The 26,364-nt window shown below is 35.5% G+C and overlaps 1 protein-coding gene across 3 annotated transcripts in view; it reads left to right on the forward strand.

The window, feature by feature from the left end:
• bag6 (BCL2 associated athanogene 6) overlaps positions 1–11,808 on the forward strand; it is a 29,414-nt gene extending 17,606 nt beyond the window's left edge. For 2 of the 3 annotated variants that reach the window (XM_073817272.1, XM_073817274.1), the window contains 11 exons: positions 50–335; positions 420–589; positions 2,562–2,615; positions 5,009–5,111; positions 5,291–5,415; positions 7,229–7,363; positions 7,737–7,790; positions 7,916–8,080; positions 9,546–9,653; positions 9,792–9,938; positions 11,097–11,808. In XM_073817272.1, coding sequence (XP_073673373.1) covers positions 50–335; positions 420–589; positions 2,562–2,615; positions 5,009–5,111; positions 5,291–5,415; positions 7,229–7,363; positions 7,737–7,790; positions 7,916–8,080; positions 9,546–9,653; positions 9,792–9,938; positions 11,097–11,192 — 1,443 coding nt within the window. In that variant the 3' untranslated portion in view covers positions 11,193–11,808. The remainder of the gene's footprint in view (positions 1–49; positions 336–419; positions 590–2,561; positions 2,616–5,008; positions 5,112–5,290; positions 5,416–7,228; positions 7,364–7,736; positions 7,791–7,915; positions 8,081–9,545; positions 9,654–9,791; positions 9,939–11,096) is intronic. The other variant, XM_073817273.1, reaches the window with a different exon arrangement.
• Positions 11,809–26,364: the final 14,556 nt, after the last annotated feature.

Raw genomic sequence — 26,364 nt, forward strand, 5'->3', positions numbered from 1 at the left:
TAATGCATGCTGGTGTGTATAAGACAGTGTTATGCATCTCTGTCATCAGGCTTCCCAAACACTTTTCTCTCAGCCTCCTGCGGGACAGGCTCCCACTTCGACCCCCACCGCCCCCACTGCCCCTCCAAACGCAGCCGCCGCCGCTGCTCCTGGGGCCGCAACAGGCGGCGAAGGTCTGAACCCTGAGCTCTTCACTGGGATAGTGCAGGGCGTCCTGTCCACCATGATGGGATCTCTGGGCACCCCTCAAAACGAAACCGAAAGCATCGCACAGTTCATCCAGAGGCTCTCTCAAACTAGTAACATCTTCACCCCTGGTACTGGAGATGCTATGGGTGAGCTTGTTGGGGTTAATGCATTTTCTTTTAACTTAATTCCAGCAGAATGAGGACAACTAAAAAGCATGTGTATGTGTTTAGGTTTCTTCGGTGATCTTTTGGCTTTGGTGTGTCAGAACTTCTCCATGGTGGACATGGTGTTGTTGCTCCATGGGCAGCACCAGCCACTGGGTCGTATCCAACCACAACTCGCTCAGTTCTTCATCGAGCATTTCCTGCAAGGCCGTGAGCCCACAGAGGCCAACATCACTGTAAGTTGTACTTAAAGGCATATTTCACCTGAAAAATAAAAATTCTGTCATTAATTAATCATCCTCATGTCGTTCCAAATCCGTAAGACCTCAGTTCAGCTTCAGAATACAAATTAAGATATTTTTGATAAAATTTGACAGCTTTCTGATCCTCCATAGACAGCAACAGAACTACCACATCCAAGTCCATGTGACATCAGTGGTTAAAAGCTACAAAGCTACAGAAGCTATAAAGCTATGAGAATGTTTTTTGTAATCAGATCATTAGTAGTGTCTCCAAAACCTGTGACCCCGAACCACAAAACCATAGGGGTCAATTTTTTGAAATTGAGATTTATACATAACTGGAAGCTGAATAAAAATATTGAGAATATCGTTGTCCGAATGAAGTTCTTAGCCATGCATATTACTAATCAGAAACAGTTTTGATATATTTATGGCAGGGAATTTACAAAATATCTTTATGATCTTTATTTAATATCCTAATGATTTTTGACAAAGTCAATTTTTTTATTTTGACCCATGCAATGTATTGTTGGCTATTGCTACAAATATACCCATGCTACCTATGCCTGGTTTTGTGGTCCAGGGTCCCAAATGGCTTTGTTACATAAGGGAAACATCTAAAATGTTAAGCAACAGCAATCTAAAGTAATTACAGTGACCTCCAAATAAACAAAACATAACATAACAACTGTATTGGAGTGCCCTAAACATCCTGAGTATCCCATGGTTTTGCTTGGACTAAATTGAAATGCAAAACAGGAAGTCACTGTAGTTTGGATACTTTGAGAGTGATTTGCCATTTACCCCGCCTGTTTTTACAAGTTACTGACCTTGACTGATAATACAACTTTAACACAAACACACAGATGTATATAGATATTTACTTAAAGGGGTCATATGATGTTGCTAAAAAGAACATTATTTTGTGTATTTGGTGTAATGCAGTGTGTTTATGTGGTTTGAGGTTAAAAAAAACATTATTTTCCACATACTGTACATTATTGTTGCTCCTCTCTGCCCCGCCTTTCTAAAATGCTTTGATTTTTACAAAACTCATAGTTGATAAAAAGCGAGGTGTTTTCTGATTGTCCAGCTATCCGGTGCGTTGTGATTGGTCGAATACATCCAGTATGTGGCAGAAAATGTTACGCCCCTTATCATGATGTGATGCCGTTTCTCGGTGTGACGAGACAGAAGCAATAAAACCTATTATAAACGAGGAATTTGTTGCATCCAGTGGGTACATAACTACTGATTATAATGACTTGTATGTTGCGTTGCGTCGCGTAAACATAGCACCATTTCTGCATTTTCAATTGTAGAACGAGAAAAAACAAGCACTACTCTACACTGCTTAAAACTCGCGTTTGAATAGTCAGTAGCAAATTCTTTAAATATGAAAATGTACTTACAGGCCAGTCAGAACACTCCAAAGACAAAGGAAAACAAGAAACCGCATCATATGACCCCTTTAAATATATGTGACATACAAGATGTTATCGCTGACAGCAGTCAAAGAATGTACACAGAGCATTGTACATTATCTTTCAGCTTGCACGCAGTCCACAGAATCGTTGTGGGGGGAAAATAAACACAAAAAGCCTTTTTTTAAACTTTCTCTGGTAGTTTGCGACGCCTGCATTAGAATTAGACATGTTAGAACTAGTGTTGTCAAAAGCACTGACTTCGGTACCAGTCGGTACTTAAAAATGTGATAATTGTGGCATTTCCTGCGAGCATTTTGAACACAATGGCCAATCAGAGGTTTGAAATATTTGTAAACTGTCACATATCCCATTCTTTCTTTACACCTTAGTTTCTGGGCTATTTATGCCGTTGCTCTATTTTGCATCCTTGTTCTTTCCTGTGCACTTTGTTTTTGTTTTCCCCTGGACTGATTCTTCCTAATTTTCCTCCTGTTTCTGTTTCTCTTTTCATCTCTTACTTCATCTTTCTGTTTTTATAGGCAGCAGCTGATGACTTAATTGCTGAACTTGAGGAATACATCGCGGAAAGTTTTGTAAGAAACCATGGATCTTTTCTAGACTGTTTGAAAACTTACTATGTAAAGTGTCTGTGCTTTATCAATTACTACACAAATAAGTTCCACTGGTCCCTTAGTTGTAACAAGCATTGTCGGGGATGCAAACGGTGCGCCTTTTGGCGGATGCCGCCTTTTTCACGGCTGTGTGGGGGACATGTGTGAATCGTGCAGATCCGATGAGTTTTTTTTTTTTTGGGGGGGGGGGGGGGGTACATTGGAGTGTGACAGATATTTAGAAAGGATGCTCGGGTTCGGGTCGGGCTCGGTCACATCAGCGCGATAACGCCGGTTTCACACTGCATGCGTAAGCAGGACGTAAGCAGCGCGTATTTTTTCGGCGCCCATGTTAACAGATTAGAGCATTCACACCGCACACAGAGGCAGTGCGTAGCAGGAGCATAGCAGAAGCATCAGTGCCGCGACCGTTTCGGCGCAGAGGCTATTTTTATGGGAAGCCAAACAACCCAAAAGTGGGACGAAACAGCGCGGTATTAAAGTGCTCGCACCGCGCTGACATGTCATCTGCGCGGCCGACTCGACAGCGCAGGGAAGACGTGTTTGCTAGCACCACCCAATGGGCAGCGCGGCGCTGACAAACACCAAAAGTGGGGCGGGACTTGCTGGTTTAATTGTAATCTCAAACGCCATTGGTTACCTCCTCTGTTTCAGAAGTCAGTCAAGTTAATAACTTAATGTTGTATGAAAAATTTAAATATAACCTTTAACCATTCCAATAACCATAGAGAAGTGTCATTACAACCTAAAAAGAGGGTTTATGTCCTGGGTTTATGGGTTATTAGTTATTATAGAAATTAATACAATATTAAATAATTAAATTAAAAATATGCGAAGCTGTCTACGCTAGTCTGTGCGCGATGTAGACAGCATTCAAATAAGTTAATAATAAATATTACATAAAGTACATTAAATAAAATAAGCCCACAATAAACATTTTATGCATCCCACAGTCTTGTAAGTTCATTAACTGACCCTCTTTTTTCTGTAATATTTGTATCATTCGTTTATATTAGTTATTTTTCCTTTCATTTCAATCTCCTTACTTAAAGTTTGAATGTAAATGATACTGTAAATGATCGACAATAAAGCTTTGATTATGCTATATGACTGTGATTTTTACTGGAATGCAGTTTAAAGATTGAATTTAACATATATTTTATTTTGTTTCTTCTAATTAATAGACTAGCCTATCAATGTATAGTAGTTCAATGACGAGTGAATTATTCACGTAGTTTCATTTGTAAATAATTTTATTGTCTCAGTACATCAAATAAAATAGGCCTACAAGACATTTATCCATCGTTCTATTAACTGATAGTTTTTTCCATATTGTTATTATTATTATTTATTTATATATTATATATTTATTAGTATTTATGCCCTTGTGTGATGATAAATAAGCTGTTTTCATTTACAAATGAAACTACAACGATTCATTGAAACCTCAGTGAAACACTAGTGTTTAAATAGGCTAGTCTATTAATTAGACGAAACAAAATAAAATATATGTTAAATTCAACCTTTAAACTGCATTCCAGTAAAAATCACAGTCATATGTCGAGCATTTACAGTATCATTTACATGTAGAATGTTAAGTAAAGAGATCGAATAAATGAAGGGGGAAACGACTATAAACGAAAATATATGATATTTGCTGCGGGGGCACGGGCTTCGATAATCTCACTCCTTTTTGACCATACCTCTGTTTGCATCCCTGATTGTAAATTATGGAAGTAAAAAAGGAAGTCTTTACATTATACACTTCCATATATCAGTCAGTCAGTATGATTTTTTTAAAAGAAATTATTACAGCAAGTTTGCATTAACATGATCAAAAGTGACAGTAAAGACTTAATATTCCATCTGAAGATTTCTGAAGTATCATGTAACATTGAAGAATTCAGCTTTGATATGACAGGAATAAATTACATTTTGTATATATTAAAATGTAAATTAGTTATTTTTGCATTGTAATCATATTTCATATTATTAATGTTTTTACTGTTTTTTCAATAAAATAAATCCAGCCTTGGTAAGAATAATAGATTTCTTTATAAATTTATTAAAAAAATCTTACCTACCCCAAACTTTTGAACTGTAGTGTAATATTTACATGTATTACCACATATCCCAAATAACTTCAATAACACATTATGGGTTTTAAGAAATTACAAGCAGAACTCTAAGGAATGTTTTGTGCCTAGACTTCCATTGTGAGTGAATTACTGTTAACAAAATATTTGATTTACTAAGTCAAAATCATGCCAAAGATGATGTTTCTTAGCTTAAAGAAACTGAAAACAAGTGCAAATGCAAATTTGAGGTGTGTATTTCCTGTCCATCCCATCTAGTCAACCGTTGCAGTCCGTGATGGGGTTGATATCACCCAGACGAACCGGGCTTTTCTCAGACAGCAACTTACAGGCATCGCCACCCACATTTTGCATTGCACCGGTATGTCTAGACGAGAAGTCATTTGATGAGATCAGTCTCTATTTACATTAATAAACACAACATGCATTCACCAAGTATTTTTGATTATTAGTTAAGCTTGCAGTTCTGCTTTTTTTTTTTTTAACACGCTAACACAAAAACATCTGAAATGCTTTAAAATGTCTGTTTCATTTCTTCAGATCAAACGTTTGGACCTCGGCTCCTCCAGCTGTGTAACCGTGCTCTCTTTGAGTGTCTTGCCCTCAACCTCTACTGTCTGAATGGAGAACAAAGTGCCCTTACTGCCGTCATCAACCACCGCATTGTTAGTACCCAAAACAACAGCCATCTGATTCCTACACCCCCTTTTGTCTTTGTTATTTTTTTATTGTTCATCCTACACCTGCTCACTGTAAAATAAAATTGCGGAGGAGACATTTCCATGTTGGTGGGGGCTTGCGATGATGCAGGAAACTTAGCAATTAATGATAAGGGCGTTAGGGGTTAGACACGTCAAACAGGGTTTCGCAGTCATGGAAAAGCTGAAAATATTAGAGGATATTAAAATGTAATGAAATATTAAATGTTAATGTACATACAGTTAAAGTCAAAATTTTACATACACCTCACAGAATCTGCCGAATGTGAATTATTTAACCAAAATAATTGGTATCATACAAAATAGATGTTATTTTTTATTTACTACTGACCTGAATAAGATATTTCACATAAAAGATGTCTGCATGTAGTCCACAAGAGAAAATAGTAGTTGAATTTATAAAAATGACCCTGTTCAAAAGTTTACATACACTTAATACTGAATGATCCACAGCTGTTTTTTGTTTAGTAATAGTTGTTAATGAGTCCCTTGTTTGACCTGAACAATTAAACAGCCCGTTGTTCTTTAGAAAAATCCTTTAGCACCCACAAATTCTTTGGGTTTTCAGCATTTTTGTGTATTTGAATCCTTTTCAGCAATGACTGTATGATTTTAAGATCCATCTTTTCACACTGAGGACAATTGAGGGACTCGTATGCAACTATTACAGAAGGTTTGAATGCTCACTGATGCTCCAGAAGGAAATGCGATGCATGAACCCTTTTTTAATTTGAATATCAGGGTAAATTTATCTTATTTTGCCTTCTGGGGAACAAGTAAGTATCTTCTGTAGCTTTTGAAGGGCAGTGCTAAATGGAAAAAAATATATATTTAGGCAAAATAAGAAACGTACACATTCTGTTCAGAAGTTTACACCTTAGCTCTTAATGCTTAGTTTTTCCTTCTGGAGAATCAGTGAGCATTTGAACCTTCTGTAATAGTTGCATATGAGTCCCTCAGTTGCTTATTGCTTATAAAGCAATAAGCACCAAGAAGCCATGGTTTACACTGAAATTATAACAGCTAAGGGGCGTTGTTAGGCACGACGTGAACCTGTTCACTGTAAAACACAACTTCACGGGGCTTATTGATTTTTATATATATATATATATATATATATATATATATATATATATATATATATATATATATATATATATATATACATACATACATACATACATACATACACACACATATATATATATATATATATATATATATATATATATATATATATATATATATATATATATATATATATATATATATATACATACACGTAGAGAGGTTTCACAAAATAAAACGGCAAATAAAGTGTAGTGATATGTAGTGATACTAATAAAAATACTATTCTTCCGCCAAACAATGTAGTTCCTTAGACACAACACACAAACGTAAACAAAGGTGTATATTTGTAGAGTAATTTACAACAGCTTAGAACGTGGCTCAACCAATCAGAATCAAGGACCGGAACTACCCGTTTTATAAGATGGATCTCAAAATCATACAGTCATTGTTGGAAAGGATTCAAATACACTGAAATAAAAAAAATGCTGAAAAACCAAATAATCTGTTGTTCCTAAATTGCTTATCTGAAGAATAAGAAAAATAATTAACATTTTGCAGATTCTTTTGACTTTTGACTTCAACTGTATTTTTAAAAAATGGAATACTGGAATATATTTCTTTCTGTGAGGAAAGCTGTTTCAATGAATCCCAATGTAATGCAAGTAAATGTACATGTCTCCTCTATTAGAGGACAATGTCAGCTGAGGTCAACCCTAGTCTGGTGAACTGGTTAACCAGTATGATGACCATGAGGCTGCAGGTGATACTGGAGCACATTCCCATCACAGAGGAACAGATCACTCATTACATCATCCACACACAGGTTTGTTTCCACACCTTTGCCACAGAATTTTATTTATGTTTTTATCCACCAGTTATGAAAGTTGGTTAGTGTGTAGTGCTGGGTTTTTGCATAGTCAACATGGTCTTGGTTAAAGGGATAGTTGACCCAAAAAATGAAAATTCTGTCATTATTTACTTAACCTCATGTCATTCCCAACCTGTAAGATCTTTGTCATCTTCGAACACAAATTAAGATATTTTTGATGAAATCCGAGAGCTTAAGGACATTGTTAAAATAGGCATCAGTGGTTCAACTGTAATGTTATGAAGCTCACTCAAGAAATATTACAGAATTACCTGCATCTCAAAGGACATTTTGCATTGACTTAAAATGCATATGTATGTTTTCTCAGAGTGAAGAATCAGTTGAGAGGCCCGTACAGGATCCTGAGCCTCAGAATGTGGAGGTAGGGTTTGATGATGGTTTACAATGAAATGCAGTTGCTTTGAGTATTGAAGTCTTGTAAAATACTTTGCTTTGGAAGTTTATACTGTATGGTCTCATATATAACGTCTCCCATGCATGGTTCAGATGGGGGACAGTCTCTCTCCAACACCTGCTACTACAGCAGAAGAAGCTCTGGCCTCCTCCCAGGAAGCAGGAGCCGTGGGAGGTCCAGCTAGGGAAGGAGAGGGAGCTGTTGGAGGACAGGAAACAGGAAGAGATGCTGAAGCCTGGGCAGCTGCGTTGCCTCCTGTGAGTTGATTTTCCTTCGTCCTTTGCATAAACAACTTCACTGTGTTCACAAAATCATGCTATTTCTACAGATTTAGTACTTTAAATCAAATTCAATAACACTTTTGGAAAATATGACCTACACTACAAGTCAGAAGTTCTTGAACAGTTATGGCGCTTTTCCACTACACAGTACCAGCTCGCCTCGGCTCGACTCGACTCGGCTCTGTTTGGTTTTCCACTGTAAATTGTACCTATACCTCCACAATAGTACCTGGAGCGACGCTGCAAGAAACTGCCGTGATGTAATCTTCTACGCGACACACACCCGCTGTCTGAACCTCCTCGTTTGACCACGGCGTATTCTTCCGAGTTGCCATAATATATAATGGATTGGATATGTCACGCAATCTCTGGCCAAACTTTTTAAAAATGACGGGGTTATTCTGGATACTATTGCTGGCGCGTGCAATGATGACGCAGTGAATAGTGACGTTTCTCTCTGACCAATCAGCAGTCTGCTGTGTTTTCACGTCACATTTAGTATCGCCTCAGCTCGCCTCAGCTCGCTTGGAACCTCGCCGGAGGTGGTACGAAAAAAAGTACCTGGAAGCCGGTACAGGTACAACTTTTACACAGTGGAAAACCAAACAGAGCCGAGTCGAGTCGAGCCGAGTCGAGCCGGTACTGTGTAGTGGAAAAGCGCCATTAGATTTTTAATGTTTTTGAAAAAAGTCTCTTTTGCTCACCAAGCCATCATTTATTTTTTCCAAAGCACATCAAAAACAGTAAAATTTTGAAATAGTTTTACTACTTAAAATAGCTGTTTTACTATAAAAAAAACAGTTTTTGCATCATTACTTCAGTCACATGATCCTTCAGAAATCATTCTAATATTCTGATTAGCTGCTCAAAAAACATTTATTATTATGTTGAAAACAGCGTATAATTTTTTTTCAGCTTTCTCTGATGAATAGAAAGTTCAGAAGAACAGCATTTGTCTGAAATAGAAATCTTTTACTGACTCCAAGCATTTACATGGTATAGTGTATAATGTTACAAAAGCTATTTATTTCAAATAAATGCTGATTTTTGAATCTTTCTATTCATCAAAGAATCCAACTGTTTTAAATATTGATAATAATAATAATAAAAATGTTTCTGGAACAGCAAGAAAAAATGCTGAAAATTTAGCTTTGATCACAGAAATAAAGGACATTTTACAGTATATTCAAATAGAAAACATTTGTTTTAAAATGGTAAAATATTTCAAAATTGTACTGTTTTTGCTGTACTTTGAATCAAATAAATGCAGATTTTGTAATTTTTTTTTAATTCTAAATCTTTCTGTTCAAAAACTTTTGACTGGTAACGTACCTGAGACATCCAGTGGCTTCCATGTTTATCACTTTTTGCCGGTCAGATCATGGAACATGTGAGATTGAACGTTATTCTGAGTGGGTTTGATGTACTGCGTCATTTGCAGGAGTGGGTTCCCATTATCAGACAAGATCAGATCAGTCAGAGGAAGATGAAGGCCCAGCCTCCTCTCTCTGATGCATATCTGCTTGGGATGCCGGCAAAGCGCAGGAAGGTAAACGTTCATTTTCATGCAGTTACATGTTAACATTGAGATAAACAAATTGTTGACGTCTTTTGTATTCATTCAGACTTGTTTGCCTCTACTGAAGCATCACAATAGACAACATTTTTCTTATTGTGTGTCTCCTAGATGGTAAAGAGCGACGGGCCCAGGCTGTCACTCACTGATGCAGTGAGTCAGGCCGCCAGGTCAGCTGGTGTAACACCCATCTCAGCTCCCAACGCCCTACAAGGAGATTTAGAAGAGCCAGAACTTCAAGAAGCATACAGTGAACAGGTACCTTGTGTGAAAAGATGTTTTCATATTATGCCTTGATGTGGCCATATGTAAATGTATATGCTCAACAAGTTTCTAAATCTGGATTTTCCATGTCATGTTGATAAACATAGATTTGAATTAAGGCCACAAACTAGATGTAGAATGCCTATATAGACTTTTTTTCTTTCAGGTTTTTTTCTAGAATTTTAGTTCAGGCTGAAATAAAGTTTTTTCTTTTTTCTATTTTAGTAACAGAAATTATTTTTTTGTTTTTTTTAAATAGTTTATTTAACTATAATAACTTTAATTTGTACACTACCAGTCAAAAGTTTTTGAAGAGTAAGATTTTTAATTGTTAAAACATTTTTTTCCCGTTTATTTTAAGTCTCATCTGCTGCTTCTGCTCACCAAGCCTGCATTTATTTGATGCAAAATACTCAAAAACAGTACAATTTTGAAATAGTTTTACTATTTAAAATAACTGTTTTCTTTTTAAATATATTTTAAAATGTAATTTATTTCTGTGATTTCCAAGCTGAATTTTTAGTTTAATTTCCAGTCACATGATCTTTCAGAAATCATTCTAATATTCTGATTTGCTGCTCATAAAACATTTCGAGAATTCTTTGATGATTAAAAAGCATTTATCCGAAATAGAAATCTTTTGTAATGTTATAAATGTCTTTATCTCTTTTGATAAATGTAAAGCATCCTTGCTTAATAAAAGTATTAATTTCTTTAATCCCACACCCCAAAAAAATAACTACCAAGCTTTTGAATGGTATAGTGTGTAATGTTACGAAAGCTTTTTATTTCAGATAAATGTTGATCTTTGGATCTTTCTATTCATCAAACAATCCTGAAAGATTGAAAGCAGTTATTTTAAATAGTAAAAATATTTCACAAATTTATATTTTTAAGCTATATTAGAGCAGTAGAGACTTCTTAAAAAAACAACAACTTTTGACTGGTAGTTTAGTTCTAAATATAATCATTTATTTTTCAGCTTTAATTACCTATAAACTTTTAATGAACACTTCCAGAAGCATACATGCCACCTGTAGAAATTTGTATTTCATTATATATTATTAGATGTGTATCTTTTGTATTAAATATTATTTAATACATTTGTCTATATATTATTTATTAAATATATATATTGGGGTTTTTTATCAGCTGAAAAACGACATCAAGAAACGAGTAAAGGAGGACCCAGACTACAATTCCAGACGGTTCCCTAACACACATCAAGTATTTTCTCCAGACTCATAACTTTTGTACCTGCTAGCTTACATGTGTTCAGCTCAGCCCTGTTCTTTTTGTGGGGCACGTGTTTTATTTGCACATTTATGTGTCGTCAGATGACGTCACACCCCACATTTCTGTCAAAACCTTTTAATTGACTGATTTTCTGCTTGCTGATCCGATCCTAATCAGCAAATGTGCTGTTGTACATGATGGTCATGCGTGGCTGGAGACACTGATGGAGCGGTCTGTGCACACGCTCAACAAAGTGTCTTTTCTTGGTCAACAGACACATATGTGCTTTAGGCCACCTGCCAGCATGCTGTCATCAGACCTGTTGTGTTTTTATGATTCAGTCTGATGAATAACAGTATTGTACCAGAAATCAGAGGAAAGACGTGATGAGAACAGAAGGAGAGAACTGATAATGTAGAAAGCTACATTACTGCAAAAATGCTGTTGTGTAAAGCTTTATTGATTATATTATGTTTTGCCTTGCCTTTCACCTCTCTGATGACTCTGCTATGGCTTTACAATACATTGCAAAAAATAATAAGAGCTATGTAATTTGGAACCATGAATGTAAAATGCCTGAGATTAAACAATTTTGCACCGGTTTAGTGCATATATGCGTTATTTGTTGTTTTTTGTGAGTCAAATCACAGTTTATTTTATATGAGGTTAGTTCAATTTGAGTCCAAATTGCAAATTTGAACAAGTACTGCTCACTGCAGAGCCAAATGGCCTCTAGCTTCCCCTCTCTGGATGCCCAGCTCCACCTCTGTGTGAACTAATGGGTGGAATTACGTTTAGTGATAGGGTAAGGGATAAGGTTAGTGTTGAATTTTTGGGGCTAAGCACAGAGATGGTTCTCCTTATATGCAAACTGTGGAATTTAGCTGCAAAAGAGAAGATATTCCCCAGGTGTCCACGCAATCCGAGAAGGGCTTTAGGGGTGCACTTGGTGAGTTTCCACTTAAATCAAGTCAGTTATGTCTTAAGTGAACGTATAAACGGTTGTGAAAGCAACCAAATGCGTATTGTCTGTACATTTGTGACCCTGGACCACAAAACCAGCCATAAGGGTCCATTTTTAAAAATTGAGATTTATACATCATGTGAAAGCTAAATAAATAAACAGGCTTTCCACTGATGTATAGTTAGTTAGGATATCTATAGAATATTTGGCTGAGATACAATTATTTGAAAATGTGGAAAGGTGCAAGTATTGAGAAAGTCGTTTTTAAAGTTGTCCAAGTGATGTTCTTTGCAATGCATATTACTAATCAAAAATTATTTTTTGATGTATTTGAGGTAGGAAATTTACAAAATATCTTCATGGAGCATGATCTTTACTTAATATACTAATGCCGAGGAGCAGCAGAAGAGGACATCAGTTTGTAAGTGTTTTGTTTCTTTTCTCATTTGATTTTAGCGCTGCATTTTCTAGCTTTAAAAAAGCAATGTAAAAAAAATTATTTAAAAATTATTAAATAAAAGCTTGCTTTCTGGAATTACTACACAGTGTAAAAGCCTGATCAGCTAGCCTCACCAGGATCCAGACGTCGCCACATTTCCTCAGCTCTGATAAAGACCCCCACCGAGGCCGAGTCTCCTGTTTACAGTTAGCAGTTTTGATGTAGTTAATGTAGATTTTGTTCAGGACATAATTAGTGCTGTGCGCATTATCTGCTGATCAGCAAATCCTCCAGCATGATTTGTCAGTCATCTCTCTTTACTCTTGTCTTGACCCATGATCAGTTAAAGGGGTCATATGATGTTGCTGATGTTGCTACAAAGGGGGTCGTCGTTGTACCTGCGAGTTATCTGTGTCACGTCACTTGTAGCGCTTTTTTTTTCCCCTGTTGGCAAAGGAATGGACCCGCCCTACTTTGCCTCTGATTGGCTTACCTTAATGTTCTTTCCCTCATCCAACCAATCTCACTCCTGAAGCTGCTGTAGGCAACTGTCCATGGCTGCATTTCCTGATAATGTTGTCTCTCTTTGCGCTCTACGAAGACTCTAAGGGTATGCCTTAACTAAAGGTGTACCTATTCTAGTTGTGTTTCTCTGAACTGTACCTTAGAAGGTTGCTTAAGACAGGGGTTCTCAAACTATCTGGAGATAGGGACCCCTCATAGGGCAGAAAAAATTCCAAGGACCCCCTCATAACCGCAACACAAATGTAATAGCTAAATCGTGTGTGTGTGTGTGTGTGTGTGTGTGTGTGTGTGTGTGTGTGTGAGAGAGAGAGAGAGAGAGAGAGAACGATGGGAAGGGGTTGAGCAAGTAAAAATTAACTGCAAGAACACAGTGGAACACAATGTAAATAGTGCAAAAGGCTTTTATAGGTATAGTCCTAAAATGCAATGAAAATGCACTGATGCAATAACAAGCAATAAACAGAGAGAATCAAACTTTTTTGGAATGACTTCATGTGTTAGGAAAATATGTTTAACTGGTGTGTGTGTGGGGTGGGGGACAAGTAAAAATTAACCCTGCAGCAACACAGTGGAACACAGTGAATATAGTGCAAAAGGATTTTTGATAAGGATAGTATAGTGCTAAAATATAAAATACAATGACAATGCACCAATGCAGTAACAGGCAATAAAAAGAGAGTATGTTTACCCAGTTTAACAATTAACACTGCAGAAACATTGGAACACAATGAAAATAGTGCAAAAGATGTTTGCTAAGGATAAGTATAGTGCTCAGATATAAAATACAATGACAATGCACCAATTTGGGATTATCAATACTCGACCTTTTTAAATATTTATCCATTGTGGATTCTAGCCTAGTAACGTTAGGTTAGCGTTTTTATAGTGCTTTGACGGATTGACGTAATGTAACAACCAAGTTTCTATTGGCCCAGAATTAAAGCGGGGGGAGTGCTGAAAATAATGCGCCGGTTTAATTGTCTTTCATTCATTAGCTGGAGACTGATTGATACGGTGACGCATTGCTGCCACACACATATTTTTATTGTGACTAATTTGCAGAGCGGTACATCAGACGAACATGTATTCTGCATGATGGGATAGACAGTAGACAGGCTGAGTTGAGAAGTGGCTTTTCAGGGCCGCTCACGGACAAATGTTAAAGCATAAGCACTCTTTTCATGGAAAAAAAAAAATCATTTATTTTTCATTTTTTAAACAGAACGAAATCATCATCATCATAACACGATCAAACGTGTGTCATTTTTCTTATTTATTTCTGATACTATTTAGGCCTACATTTTCTGTAAAATCAAACTTTCATCCAAATAATATTCAAAGTTCAGAGTCAATCATCTGATCATCTTAAATCCTCTGGGTCTGAGGGCAGATTAGTATGGAGATTAATCCTAATAAACAAGCCGCTACAATTGAAACACTTACATTAAAATTATTAAAACAGTGTATTTCTATATAACTCCAGCAAGATCTCATTATTACGACATAGCTGAGTGGGAAAAAAGTAAGTGTGTGGCAGCAATGCGTTGCCGTAGATTGACGTAATGTAAAAGCCGAATTCTCATTGGTCTAACGTTTCACTCGCGGGAGTAATGACGATGGTCCCTGCACTTTCTCGGAGTTTGACTATATTTTGTAGCAAACTTTCCACGGACCCCCAGGAAGTGCGCCACGGACCCCTAGGGGTCCGCGGACCCCACTTTGAGAACCACTGGCTTAAGATATACCTTAGTGCAACGTTACCAGGTGCTGTCCATAGCGGTGGTGCTGAATTGGTTGATATTGATCTCTATGCAGGGTCAGCTTTAGTGCGTTATGTGTGAAAGAGGTGTTCTTTATAAAATATGTGTTGATTTTAAATAAAAACAAGGCACTCTGTCCTGTTAGAACGCTGCAAACTTGCGTAAAACTTTTATTCTCGCTTTGCACGTCAGGAAAGAAAAATATATACCCAGAGCTTCACCTTGTAAAATACAAAAAAATAAAATACCACAAAATACAAAGGCGGAAAAACCTACATGAGACACTGCTTAAGAATTTAACAGCTTTTAACAAAAAGGGAAAAAATGGGTCATTTTAATTAATTAATTGATAGGTAGCATGGGTATATTTGTAGCAATAGCCAAAAATACATTGTATGTGTAACACTTATCTAATGAATTATGAGCAATTAATAATTTAATTTGCTACACTGAAAATAGATTAATTAGACTGATCAGAAGATTTTAGAGATCGCAAAGGAGGTGGCGGGTTGTGGTGAGGAGTATCAGACAGACACGTGTTGAATTTGAAATTTGAATGTAATTGGCTCTTTCGATGTAAATTGGTAGAATTGAACAAAAACACAAATTACAATGTCATACAACAATGTACAATAAAGATCTATTAAGAAAACTTCCCTGAGTGCACTCTTCTTTACCCCAAAAGTATACAAGGACCGGTCATTTAAATGTCAGAAGAAAAGAAATTAAACCAAATAAATAAGATGAAAGTGAAAGTGACAGAATTGGATTTTCTCTCTCAAAAAAAAAAACTACAGTTGTCTCAAGAAGGAGCTCAGATTCAATCTCACAGGTTACAAGAAACTCTTTCCCATTTGTAGTTCAAAGTTCTGTAAAGTACTGATCAGTTCTTTTCATTTGTTTCTTTTTCTTAAGAATTAAGAAACTTAATTCCTTAGACTGGGACTGGCTTGCCTTTATAAAGCAAGTTTGACAGTTGAAGGAAAGGATATTGTCCTCTTTATGATGTGTCGTCCTTTTCGTCTACAGCAATCGTGGTTGGCTCGCCATCCGATGTGATGTTCACAAGATGTCACAGAATCAGAAGTGTCGCAAATCCGTAGAAGTAGAGAATGGAGAAAGAAAAAAAAAAATAGAAAGAACACAAAAAAAAAACCTGGCCTGGACACAGACCAGAACATTCATTTAGTGAATTCAAGAACAACTCCATGTGAAAGACCAAAAAAAATCTGAATAACCATGAAATTTCAAATACTATTTCCTCAAAAACACTATATACATTCTATTACCTCTGTATCAAATGTTTTTTTTTTTTTTTAACCAAGTGAAGTTACTAAAGAAGATTTAATGTTACTGACTGTGAATAAATTATAATTCACTTCAAGCACACTTCAATTAACCAGGGTTACATATGGGTCAAAATTATTATTTTTCTTTTATGCCAAAAATCATAAGGATATTAAGTTAAGATCATGTTCCATGAAGATATTTTGTACATTTCCTACTGTAAATTTATCAAAACTTAATTTTTGATTAGTAATAACATTAAAGGACAATTTTAAAGGCGATTTTTTTCAATATTTTGATATTTTTGATTTTGTGGCCCAGGGTCACATTTAGTCTTAAAGTAACAGTAGCCTGAAGAGTGTTGCCAAGTCTGCAGTTTTCTCCTGGAGTCGGGCTACTTTAACATCATTGCCACTGGTTGTTTTTCATGTCCATGGGTTGAAGTGATCCCAGTAACGTGATGTTAAACTACTGGAGTGCAAATTTTACCAGAGGAACCCAGCCCTTCAAAAAGCAAAATTTAATGAGGGACCCCCACAGAAACGCAATCAGGCTGGATTTGAGTAGCAACTGGACCGGTTTGTTTGTGAAAACCTAGTAATTAAAAAAAGTAATTAGTTACTTTTTTAGGGAGTAACTTAATATTGTAATGTAATTAGTTACTTTTTTAGGGAGTAATTAATATTGTAACGCATTACTTTTCATAAAAAGTAACTAAGTAACGTAATTAGTTTACTTTTTAGGGAGTAACTTAATATTGTAGCACATTACTTTTCATAAAAAGTAACTAAGTAACGTAATTAGCAGTGTTGGGGAGTAACTAGTTACATGTAACGGAATTACGTAATTTAATTACAAAATAAATGTAATTGTAATTAGTTACAGTTACTTAAAAAACATATGTAATTAAATTACAGTTACTTCTGAAAAATGCCAGTGATTACAAAGGGGATTACATCTGAATTTTTTCACACACTCACCCCACTTACTACGGAGCCCCTAAGGGGACGTGGAGCAAAAATTAAATAAAGTTTAGTTTTGCGTGCTCACGTGAAACTATCGCGTGCGCACGTGAAACTTTCTCTATAGTTTCGCGTGCGCACGTGAAACTATCGCGTGAGCACGTGAAACTATCGCGTGCGCACGTGAAAGTTTCACGTGAGCACATGAAACTAAACTTTAAAAAAAATTCTGTACATGAAGGTTTTCGCGTGAGCACATGAAAGTTTCAAGTGAGCACATGAAACTAAACTTTAGATTTTTTTTACTCTGACGTCCCCTTAGGGGCTCCGTAACTTACAGATTTAATTGAGTTCTTTCATAAATTGCATTGGCTGCTCTAAAATAAGACACCAATGTTTCAGGAGTTTAGGACAGAGAATAGGACACATGCTTATTCAATAACTGTTTTATTTCCTATTTGGGTTTATATATAACTTTTATTTTTTTTTTAATTAAAGCTTAATTCAATATTATGTGGACAATTTCGTAATTCCGTCATCCTGGTATCGTGGACTCACTCTATTGTTTAATACAAACGCAGCTGCTGCCATTTATTTATTTATTTTTGTACACTGTAATGGATTATAAGATAACTAACAAACTAGTACTACTCCCTTAATTATTTATGTGGTGAAATGTTGTGTAAGAAAACTGTTAAGACTGCACTGTATACCTAAAATGTCTTACTTGAACTTGCCGTTTGCTAGCAACTGATTTCTTCATGAAAGCTTTGCGTTCAAATATTTCAACTCAGATCAGTGTTTTGTGTCTAATTTTATCCTAAACATCAAAACTTTTTAGGGAGTAATTAATATTGTGACGCATTACTTTTCATAAAAAGTAACTAAGTAACGTAATTAGTTACTTTTTTAGGGAGTAACTCAATATTGTAACGCATTACTTTTCATAAAAAGTAACTAAGTAACGTAATTAGTTACTTTTTTAGGGAGTAACTCAATATTGTAACGCATTACTTTTCATAAAAAGTAACTAAGTAACATAATTAGTTACTTTTTTAAGGAGTAACTCAATATTGCACTGCATTTTCATAAAAAGTAACTAAGTAACGAGTTACTTTTTTAGGGAGTAACTCAATATTTTAATGTAGTTAGTTACTTTTTTAGGGAGTAATTAGTATTGTAACACATTACTTTTCATAAAAAGTAACTAAGTAACGTAATTAGTTACTTTTTTAGGGAGTAACTCAATATTGCAATGCATTACTTATCATAAAAAGTAACTAAGTAACGTAATTAGTTACTTTTTTAGGGAGTAACTCAATATTGTAATTTATGTAATTAGTTACTTTTTAGGGAGTAATTAATATTGTGACGCATTACTTTTCATAAAAAGGTAACTAAGTAACGTAATTAGTTACTTTTTTAGGGAGTAATTCAATATTGCAACGCATTACTTTTCATAAAAAGTAACTAAGTAACATAATTAGTTACTTTTTAGGGAGTAACTCAATAATGTAATTAAATAATGTAATTAGTTACTTTTTAGGGAGTAACTCAGTATTGCAATGCATTACTTTTAAAAGTAACTTTCCCCAACACTGGTGATGTTTCATCGGGACTCGTTCTGACTGCATCCGTTCACTGCTGAAGATTCATTGGTGAGTAAATGATGTAAACCCTTTTCCATTAAAGAACTGTTATTTGGATTTCACTAAATTATCTTTAAAATACAGTATTCTGAAAAGGGACATATGTGACCCTGGACCACAGAACCAGTCATAAGTAGCACGGGTATGTTGTAGCAATAGCCAAAAATACATTTTGTTGGTCAAAATTATATTTTTTTCTTCTATGCCAAAAATCGTTAGGATATTAAGTAAAGATCATGTTCCATGAAGATATTTTTTACATTTCCTACCGTAAATAGATCAAAACTTAATTTGTGATTAGTAATATGCATTGCTAAGAACTTCATTTGGACAATTTTAAAGGCCATTTCTTTCAATATTTCAGATTATCACTGGTCCTTATGACTGGTTTTGTGGTCCAGGGTCACATATCTCTTTTGGCTGAATTTTTGAGAATTTGTCTTTATGACAGAATACATTACATGGAAACTGACTATACATATCTAGATATTTCTTGAATGAATAGACACAACAGCATACCTCTTCTGCTTGTCATATGTTTATCCTTTGTGTTTTATCTGAGATGCTGACAGCTGGTCACTCCCACTGCGGATTGTTCCTATAAATGCAGGTGCCCATTGAAGTCCATGAACATGTCTGGCAGGTTTAAATCATCAGCTCAGCTGCTGCTGGTAATGAGGGAAGATCATTTCATTTTCAGTTTGGATGGGCCTTCGCTGTCTTCTGCCTGTGATTTAGGAAAGGAAAGGAAAGGAAGTGAGGTGAGGCCAAGTATGGTGACCCATACTAGGAATTTGTGCTCTGCATTTAACCCATCCAAGTGCACACACACAGTAGTGAACACACAAACACCGTGAACACACACCCGGAGCAGTGGGCAGCCATGGCTGCGGCGCCCGGGGAGCAGTTGGGGGAACGGTGCCTTGCTCAAGGGACTCACCTCAGTCGTGGTATTGAGGGTGGAGAGAGTGCTGTACATTCACTCCCACCACCTACAATCCCTGCCGGACCTGGGAATCGAACCTGCAACCTTTCGGTTACAAGTCCGACTCCCTAACCATTAGGCCACGGCTGCCCCATGTTACTTCATGAACTATGAGAAAAGACTTCTGAGACCTAAAGTCCAGGAGGAAATTTAGGTAGGTGCATTTTGACCTTTCTCATTAAAGTAAAACCATAGAAGCCATTTGCATTCAACGCTTTACATACTTTGACTTGCAAATACTCATTGTAATGTGGGTGTAGGTGAATAGGGAATGCTAACACAATTCATTCCTATTTGACCTTTTATTGTAACCAAAATGTAGACTAACAAATCTGGGTTGCCAACATTCTTTACTTCTGTGTACATCCGTGAGAAATTATAGAGAAGGAAGCTCTCGCTTAGGTGTTAAAACCATTATTTACGCTGAGAAGAGGAACAATATACCATGTTGTTGAAGTAGATTGGTTAAAATGTGACGAAGTTAATGATGTAATAGCATTCATTTGCATGTGTTATGAAGGAAGAGGAAGAGATTTAAATAAGTGTATTTAACGCTGGGCCATGTTCCTACCAAGTAAAACACAGATATGTGTAGGATGCTAGTTTAAAGTGGTAAGCATTTAATACATTTTAATTAAATTAAGAAAGTTTAAAATTCTTAAAGTTAATTTTTTTTTAAATCTGTAGTTCAGTGTGCAAAGAATTGGCAAGGTTAATCTTACACAAGGTCAGCTGGTTTCATTTTGGTTTGGTTTTAATTTTTTAGCTAAATGATCTGGTTTAATTTTTTTTTTTTTTTTTTTTTTTGCTAATTTAGCTGGTTTTAGGTGTTATTTCATAGCTGTTTTCATACCTTGTTTTAGCTGTTCTTTCTACTAAATTAGCAGGTTTTGGCTGTTTTTTAATATTTTGTTAAATCAGCTGGGTTTAGGATGGCTTTTTGCTAAATCAGCTGGGTTTGTTTTTGTTAAATCAGCTGGGTTTAGGCTGGCTTTTTGCTAAATCAGCTGGGTTTGTTTTTGTTAAAAATGTTTTTGTTAAAAATGTTTTAGATGCATTTTTAAGTTAAATTATTAAATAGGCTACTAATGTCTAATAATTAGGGCCGGGACTCGATAAAAAAAATTAATCTAATTAATTAGAGGCTTTGTAATTAATTAATCAAAATTAATCGCATTTTAATCGCATATAAATATTTGACCTGAGAACAGTGAGAAGTAAGTTTTTTTTATATGGATTTTTATTATACCATTGAATAATGACTGAATACATAAGCTTAAGCAACAAAATATTGTTTATTTTTGTTCAACCAAGTCCAACAGACCAGTGCAATATTGCCATTAAGTGTAGCAATAGGCTCGATGTCCTGCGGTGAGATGCGAATTCCTTGTTGCATAGCTTGCACACAACCATCCTCTTATCGACGCTTCCATCCATTCGTTTTTTATAACAAAATTTCCCATCCACAGGGCCAACCAAAGCAGTCCCATCAGCTTTTTTGTCCATGTTCACTGTGGTTTGTTTTGCTGCGTCCCAATTCGCCTACTTATACTATGCCCTATAAGTATGTACTCTTTTTGTGAAGAAAAGTACATACTTTTGAGTTTGTAGCAGAATAGTAGGCAAGCTTTGGGACGTACTACTTCGTCATAACTGCTTCTTTAATGGACGCTCTGTTGCTTAGTTACCTGAATCCTGTCAATCATCACAGTTAACATTATCTACATTTCGTTTAATTTAATTTCCTACCGTATTAGAGAGAAATTAAGAGGCACGTTCTTTCACGAGTCTTTCATGCCGAGAACTCTGCTCTTGTGTTTGCTTAATTATGCATTTAAACGTTAATGACCAAACCTATCATTATAAATGTTGCTGCACATGGAATATAACGCGGATAACATTTAAAAAATATTTTTATCAGGTTACACACTGATTATTTATCACTCAAACCCCTTTCTCTACCTGTCCGTTGGTCGCGCATATCCTCCATGTTTGTAGTTTTTTAACACTTTTTATGCGTGTTTGTAGTTCTAATCGAATCCTCGTTCACGGCGCAGTGTGTTGCGGGCAATATTAGCCGTTAGAGTGTGCATTGATCGTTAAGTAGTAGACCATCCGGGAATCTTTGGAATACTTTTTTAAACATACTACGATTTGGGACATACAATACTATTAAGGACGGACGCAGCTTGTCTGAACGCTAGTTGGTGCTCCAGTATAATCGGTCCGCCGAATCTCATCCAGTGAGAAACGTTCCGCGGTGCAAAACTAAGTGGGATTAAAATGCGTTAAAAAATTTTACCGCGTTATTTTTGTGTAATTAATTAATCTAAATTAACGCGTTAAAGTCCCGGCCCTACTAATAATAGATACTATTAACTATCTATTTTTTTCCGATGGTCTTTATTGTCTTCTAAACGCTCGAACTTTAAACTACTTCAAGCTCTTAAAATGTTCTCAAAGTTTCTGGCCTGGCTTTTTTACGATGGCGTTTTAGTGCCAAGTTAATTTTTTTTTTTTAATTCTAATGTTACGAGATTAAAGTCATAATATTTTGAGAATAAAGTCGGAATTACAAAAATAAAGTCAAATTTACGTCATAATATTTCAACAATAAAGTTAAAATATTTAGACAGTCAAAATTTGAGAATAATGTTTAATTGTTTTGAAATAAAGTTGTTTGGGAATGTTTCGGGAAAAAATTCTAAATATTTTGAGAATAAATTACAAGAAATAATTTGTAGCAATTACGAGATTAAAGTTATAATATTTTGAGAGTACCTTCTAGCCTTTTGCGCATACAAATGGTCTAGATTGGGAGCACCAGGAAATATTCCAAACTCTCAGCTTTCAAAATATGTTAGTTTTATAGCGAAATACAAACAAAATACCAACGCTGTTTAATGTGGCGTGACAGATCGCTCAGTTTAAGCGGCATGTGCATTATGTACCAAAAGCACAAAGCTTATTGCTATTATTCCTTGGCTGGCACATTGCAAATATGCCTAATGAATGCAGTCGAAGACGTGAAATATTATTTCTGAATATACTGTCCGTGTGAATATCACACACTTTGATTTCTGCGAATAATCCCACATATATAAAAATAAAAAATCTGGTGCTCTGGCAATTTCTGGTACTCCCAAACTGGGCCATTTGCATGCGCAGGCTATACTCTCAAAATATTATAAGTTAAATTGCTACAATTTATTTCTCATAATTTTGACTTTATTCTTAAACATTCAGACTTCATTTTTGAAATATTTCAACTTTATTCCTGTAACATTTCGACTTTTTTCAAAATTTCGACTCTTTTCTTGTAATTTTGACTTTATTCTCGAAATATTTAAATTTTATTTTTGAAACATTTCGACTTTATTCTTGAAACATTTCGACTTTTATTCTCATAATTTCGACTTTTTTCTCAAAATACTTTGACTGAATTCTCAAATCAACTTTATTCTTGAAACATTTTGATATTATTCTCGTAACGTTGACGTTATTCTGGAAAATATCAACTTTATTCTGGTACCTTCTCCTGGTGCTCCCAATCTGGGCCATTTGCATGCGTAAGCTATACTCTCAAAATATTATAACTTAAGTTGCTACAATTTAATTCTCATAATTTCGACTTTATTCTCGAAACATTCCAACTCAGTTTTTGAAACATTTTAACTTTATTCTTGAAACATTTCGACTTTCTCATAATTTCGACTCTATTCTTGTAATTTTGACTTCATTCTCGAAATATTTAAATCTTATTTTCGAGACATTTCGACTTCATTCTTGAACCATTCCGACTTTATTCTTGAAACATTTTGAAATTATTCTCGTAACTTCTCCTGGTGCTCTCAATCTGGTCCATTTGCATGTGCAGGCTATACTCTCAAACTATTATAATTTAAATAGCTACAATTTAATTCTTGTAATTTCAACTTTATTCTCGAAAAATTTTGACTTTATTCTTGAAACATTTAGATTTTACTTTATTTTTAAAATATTTTTTAATTATTAATAACACTTTATTCTCGTAATTTAAACTTTTTTCTCAAAATATTCTGATTTTATTCTCAAGACATTTCGACTTTATTCTCATAATTTCAACTTTATTCTCAAAATACTTAAACTTTATTCTTGTAATTTCGACTTTATTAACAAAATATTTTGACTATTCTTGAAACATTCCGACTTTATTCTCGAAACTTTTAGAATTTATTCTTGTAATTTCAACTTTATTGTAATTCCAACTTTAATCTAAAAACATTTCGACTTTATTCTTAAAACATTTCAACGTTATTCTTGAGCCATTTCAACGTTATTCTCGTAATGTAATGTAATTTTTTTCCCCCTGATCTTTGTATTCAAAAAGTGCTTATTTTAATTCAACTATTATTGTATTTTGTGAACTATATGTACACATCTGTTATGTAAAATAGCTTGTTCAAGGCAGTACTAAAGAAACAAGCATGATTCTCTAAATGTGTGTATATGTTTGTTTTCTGAAAATCCAGTTCTTCAGGTTTTGTGAAATACTTCTGCAATTTAAACAATGTTTTGTGTTGCATTGCTTTAGACACACCAACCCATTTCTTCATGTAAGTGAAACTCGGAGAGCCTTGTTTGACCTTGAACACCTCAAAAGGAGGACATCCTTACATCAGGATGACAGACGGTATTGAAGATCAGCGTATATTAACGATTCTTTCATGGAATGTAAACGGTTTTAACCGCAAAAGATCTGAGGTGCTTTATCATTTAAATCTTCTAAAAGCTGACGTGGTATTTCTTCAAGAAACTCATGTAGGTCCAGATAGAATCTACTCGACTGGGAGCATCAAAGTTCAAGATTTAGAATGCGATTACACCGCGGCATTCAGCGTATTTAAAGGAAGCTCACGAGGAGTGGCCGTACTTTTCAAAAAGAACCTCGGATGTGGCGGTTTCAATGTCAGTTGCGATGAAAAGGGAAGATTCATAATAATCTCATGTCAAATTTGGGGTCATGATTTTGTATTTATCAACGTGTATAACTCAAATGATGAAAAAATTAAGATGACAGATTTCACACAAATTTCAACCCACATTACACATTCTGCATATCTTGTGGTCGGTGGAGATTTTAACACAGTCATGGACGCTGATCTAGACAAAACATCAAATTTACGAAACCGAAGTCACAAAAAGTCTTTCGATGCTCTTCAGTGCTTTTTGGAAAACTTCAGCTTGGTGGATGTCTGGCGGTGTCTTTACCCAGAATTAAAAAGCTTTACATATTTCGATGGGAAAGGTCAGTCGAGATTGGACTACTTCTTTTTGCAAAGTCACAATCTAACAAGCGTAACCGCCTGTAACATTCACGAGAGACCAATGTTCTCGGATAAAGAAGAGTACGTCTCTGATCACGCCCCATTGTCAATTCAAATTCAGACAAATGGACCAAAATGGCAGTTCGATTCTCGTCTCCTTGAAGACAAATCATGTCTGGAGCAACTTTCAAGCATAATAAAGAAAATTTCACAAAAAAGTACCAGAAGGCATGAACACATGTGGCCAGGAGTGAAGGTCAGACTTGTCTGTGAGGCACTAGCTTTTCGAAGGCATTCAGAAGCGATTGAAATTTCTCAAGAGATGGACCAAGAAGGTAAAGCTTTTCTTTTCCTGCTCTCGTTTTGCATGATATTATTATTGAATAATTGTATTGACTTCATTTCTTTTTAAGGTCATCCAAGTTCAGAATCATCTATTGAGGTTCTTCATACACCAAACACTTCATCCCAGAGTCTTCTTAACTTCTTGAATCATTTACACCAAACTGAAAGATTTGAAGACATTAAATCCACTCTGATTACTGTTCTAAGCGAACCTGTTTCGAGAAAAGAGATTCTGGATGCTATCCTGTCCTTGCCTCATTCTGAGAGTCTAACAGCAGATGGACTAACAGTACATTTCTACAAGCGTTACGCTTGTAAAATTATCGATCTCTTACAAGCATTTTTCAACCAAATCTTTGAGCTCAAGCCACTTAAACAAACCATTTTTGAATCACTGAGCCAAGGCAAGAATGATCATAACTACAGCTATGATATTCAATATCGCTTCAGTCTGATTACGATAATTAATGTGGATTATAAAATCCTAGCTTTGATTGTGGCGGAGAGGTTGAAAAGCATTATAGAACATATTTTAAATCCAGGTCAAAGCAAACCACACATTTCAGTTCGAGGCAGCATCAGTGATCGAATCCCAATGCGGGTTATTTCATTAAAACTAGATCCAGGTGCACTAAAATGGCAGTATTTGTTTAATAGCTTAATGTCTGTTAACCTGCCTGACCGGTTTAGATCCGTGTTGAAGCTGGTTTTGATGGCCGATCACAGATCACAAGGTCTGAGGGTGGAATGTCCGCTGACACCTTTACTAGTAAGCATCTGCCTTCTTCCTCTGATTAACTCTATTAACAGCGAGAGCAGTTCTTTAGGACCTAAAGTTCAAGGAGAATCTGTAAAGTCAGTCATTGATGAAGACAGAGCCTTGATTTTTCTTTCCAACTCGAATGAGGCTTTGGATAGTTTTGAAAAGATGCTCAGGGATTTCACTGAAACATCAGGCTTTA

The sequence above is a fragment of the Garra rufa genome, chromosome 14 (assembly GCF_049309525.1).
Source record: "Garra rufa chromosome 14, GarRuf1.0, whole genome shotgun sequence".
Lineage (NCBI taxonomy): Eukaryota > Metazoa > Chordata > Actinopteri > Cypriniformes > Cyprinidae > Garra > Garra rufa.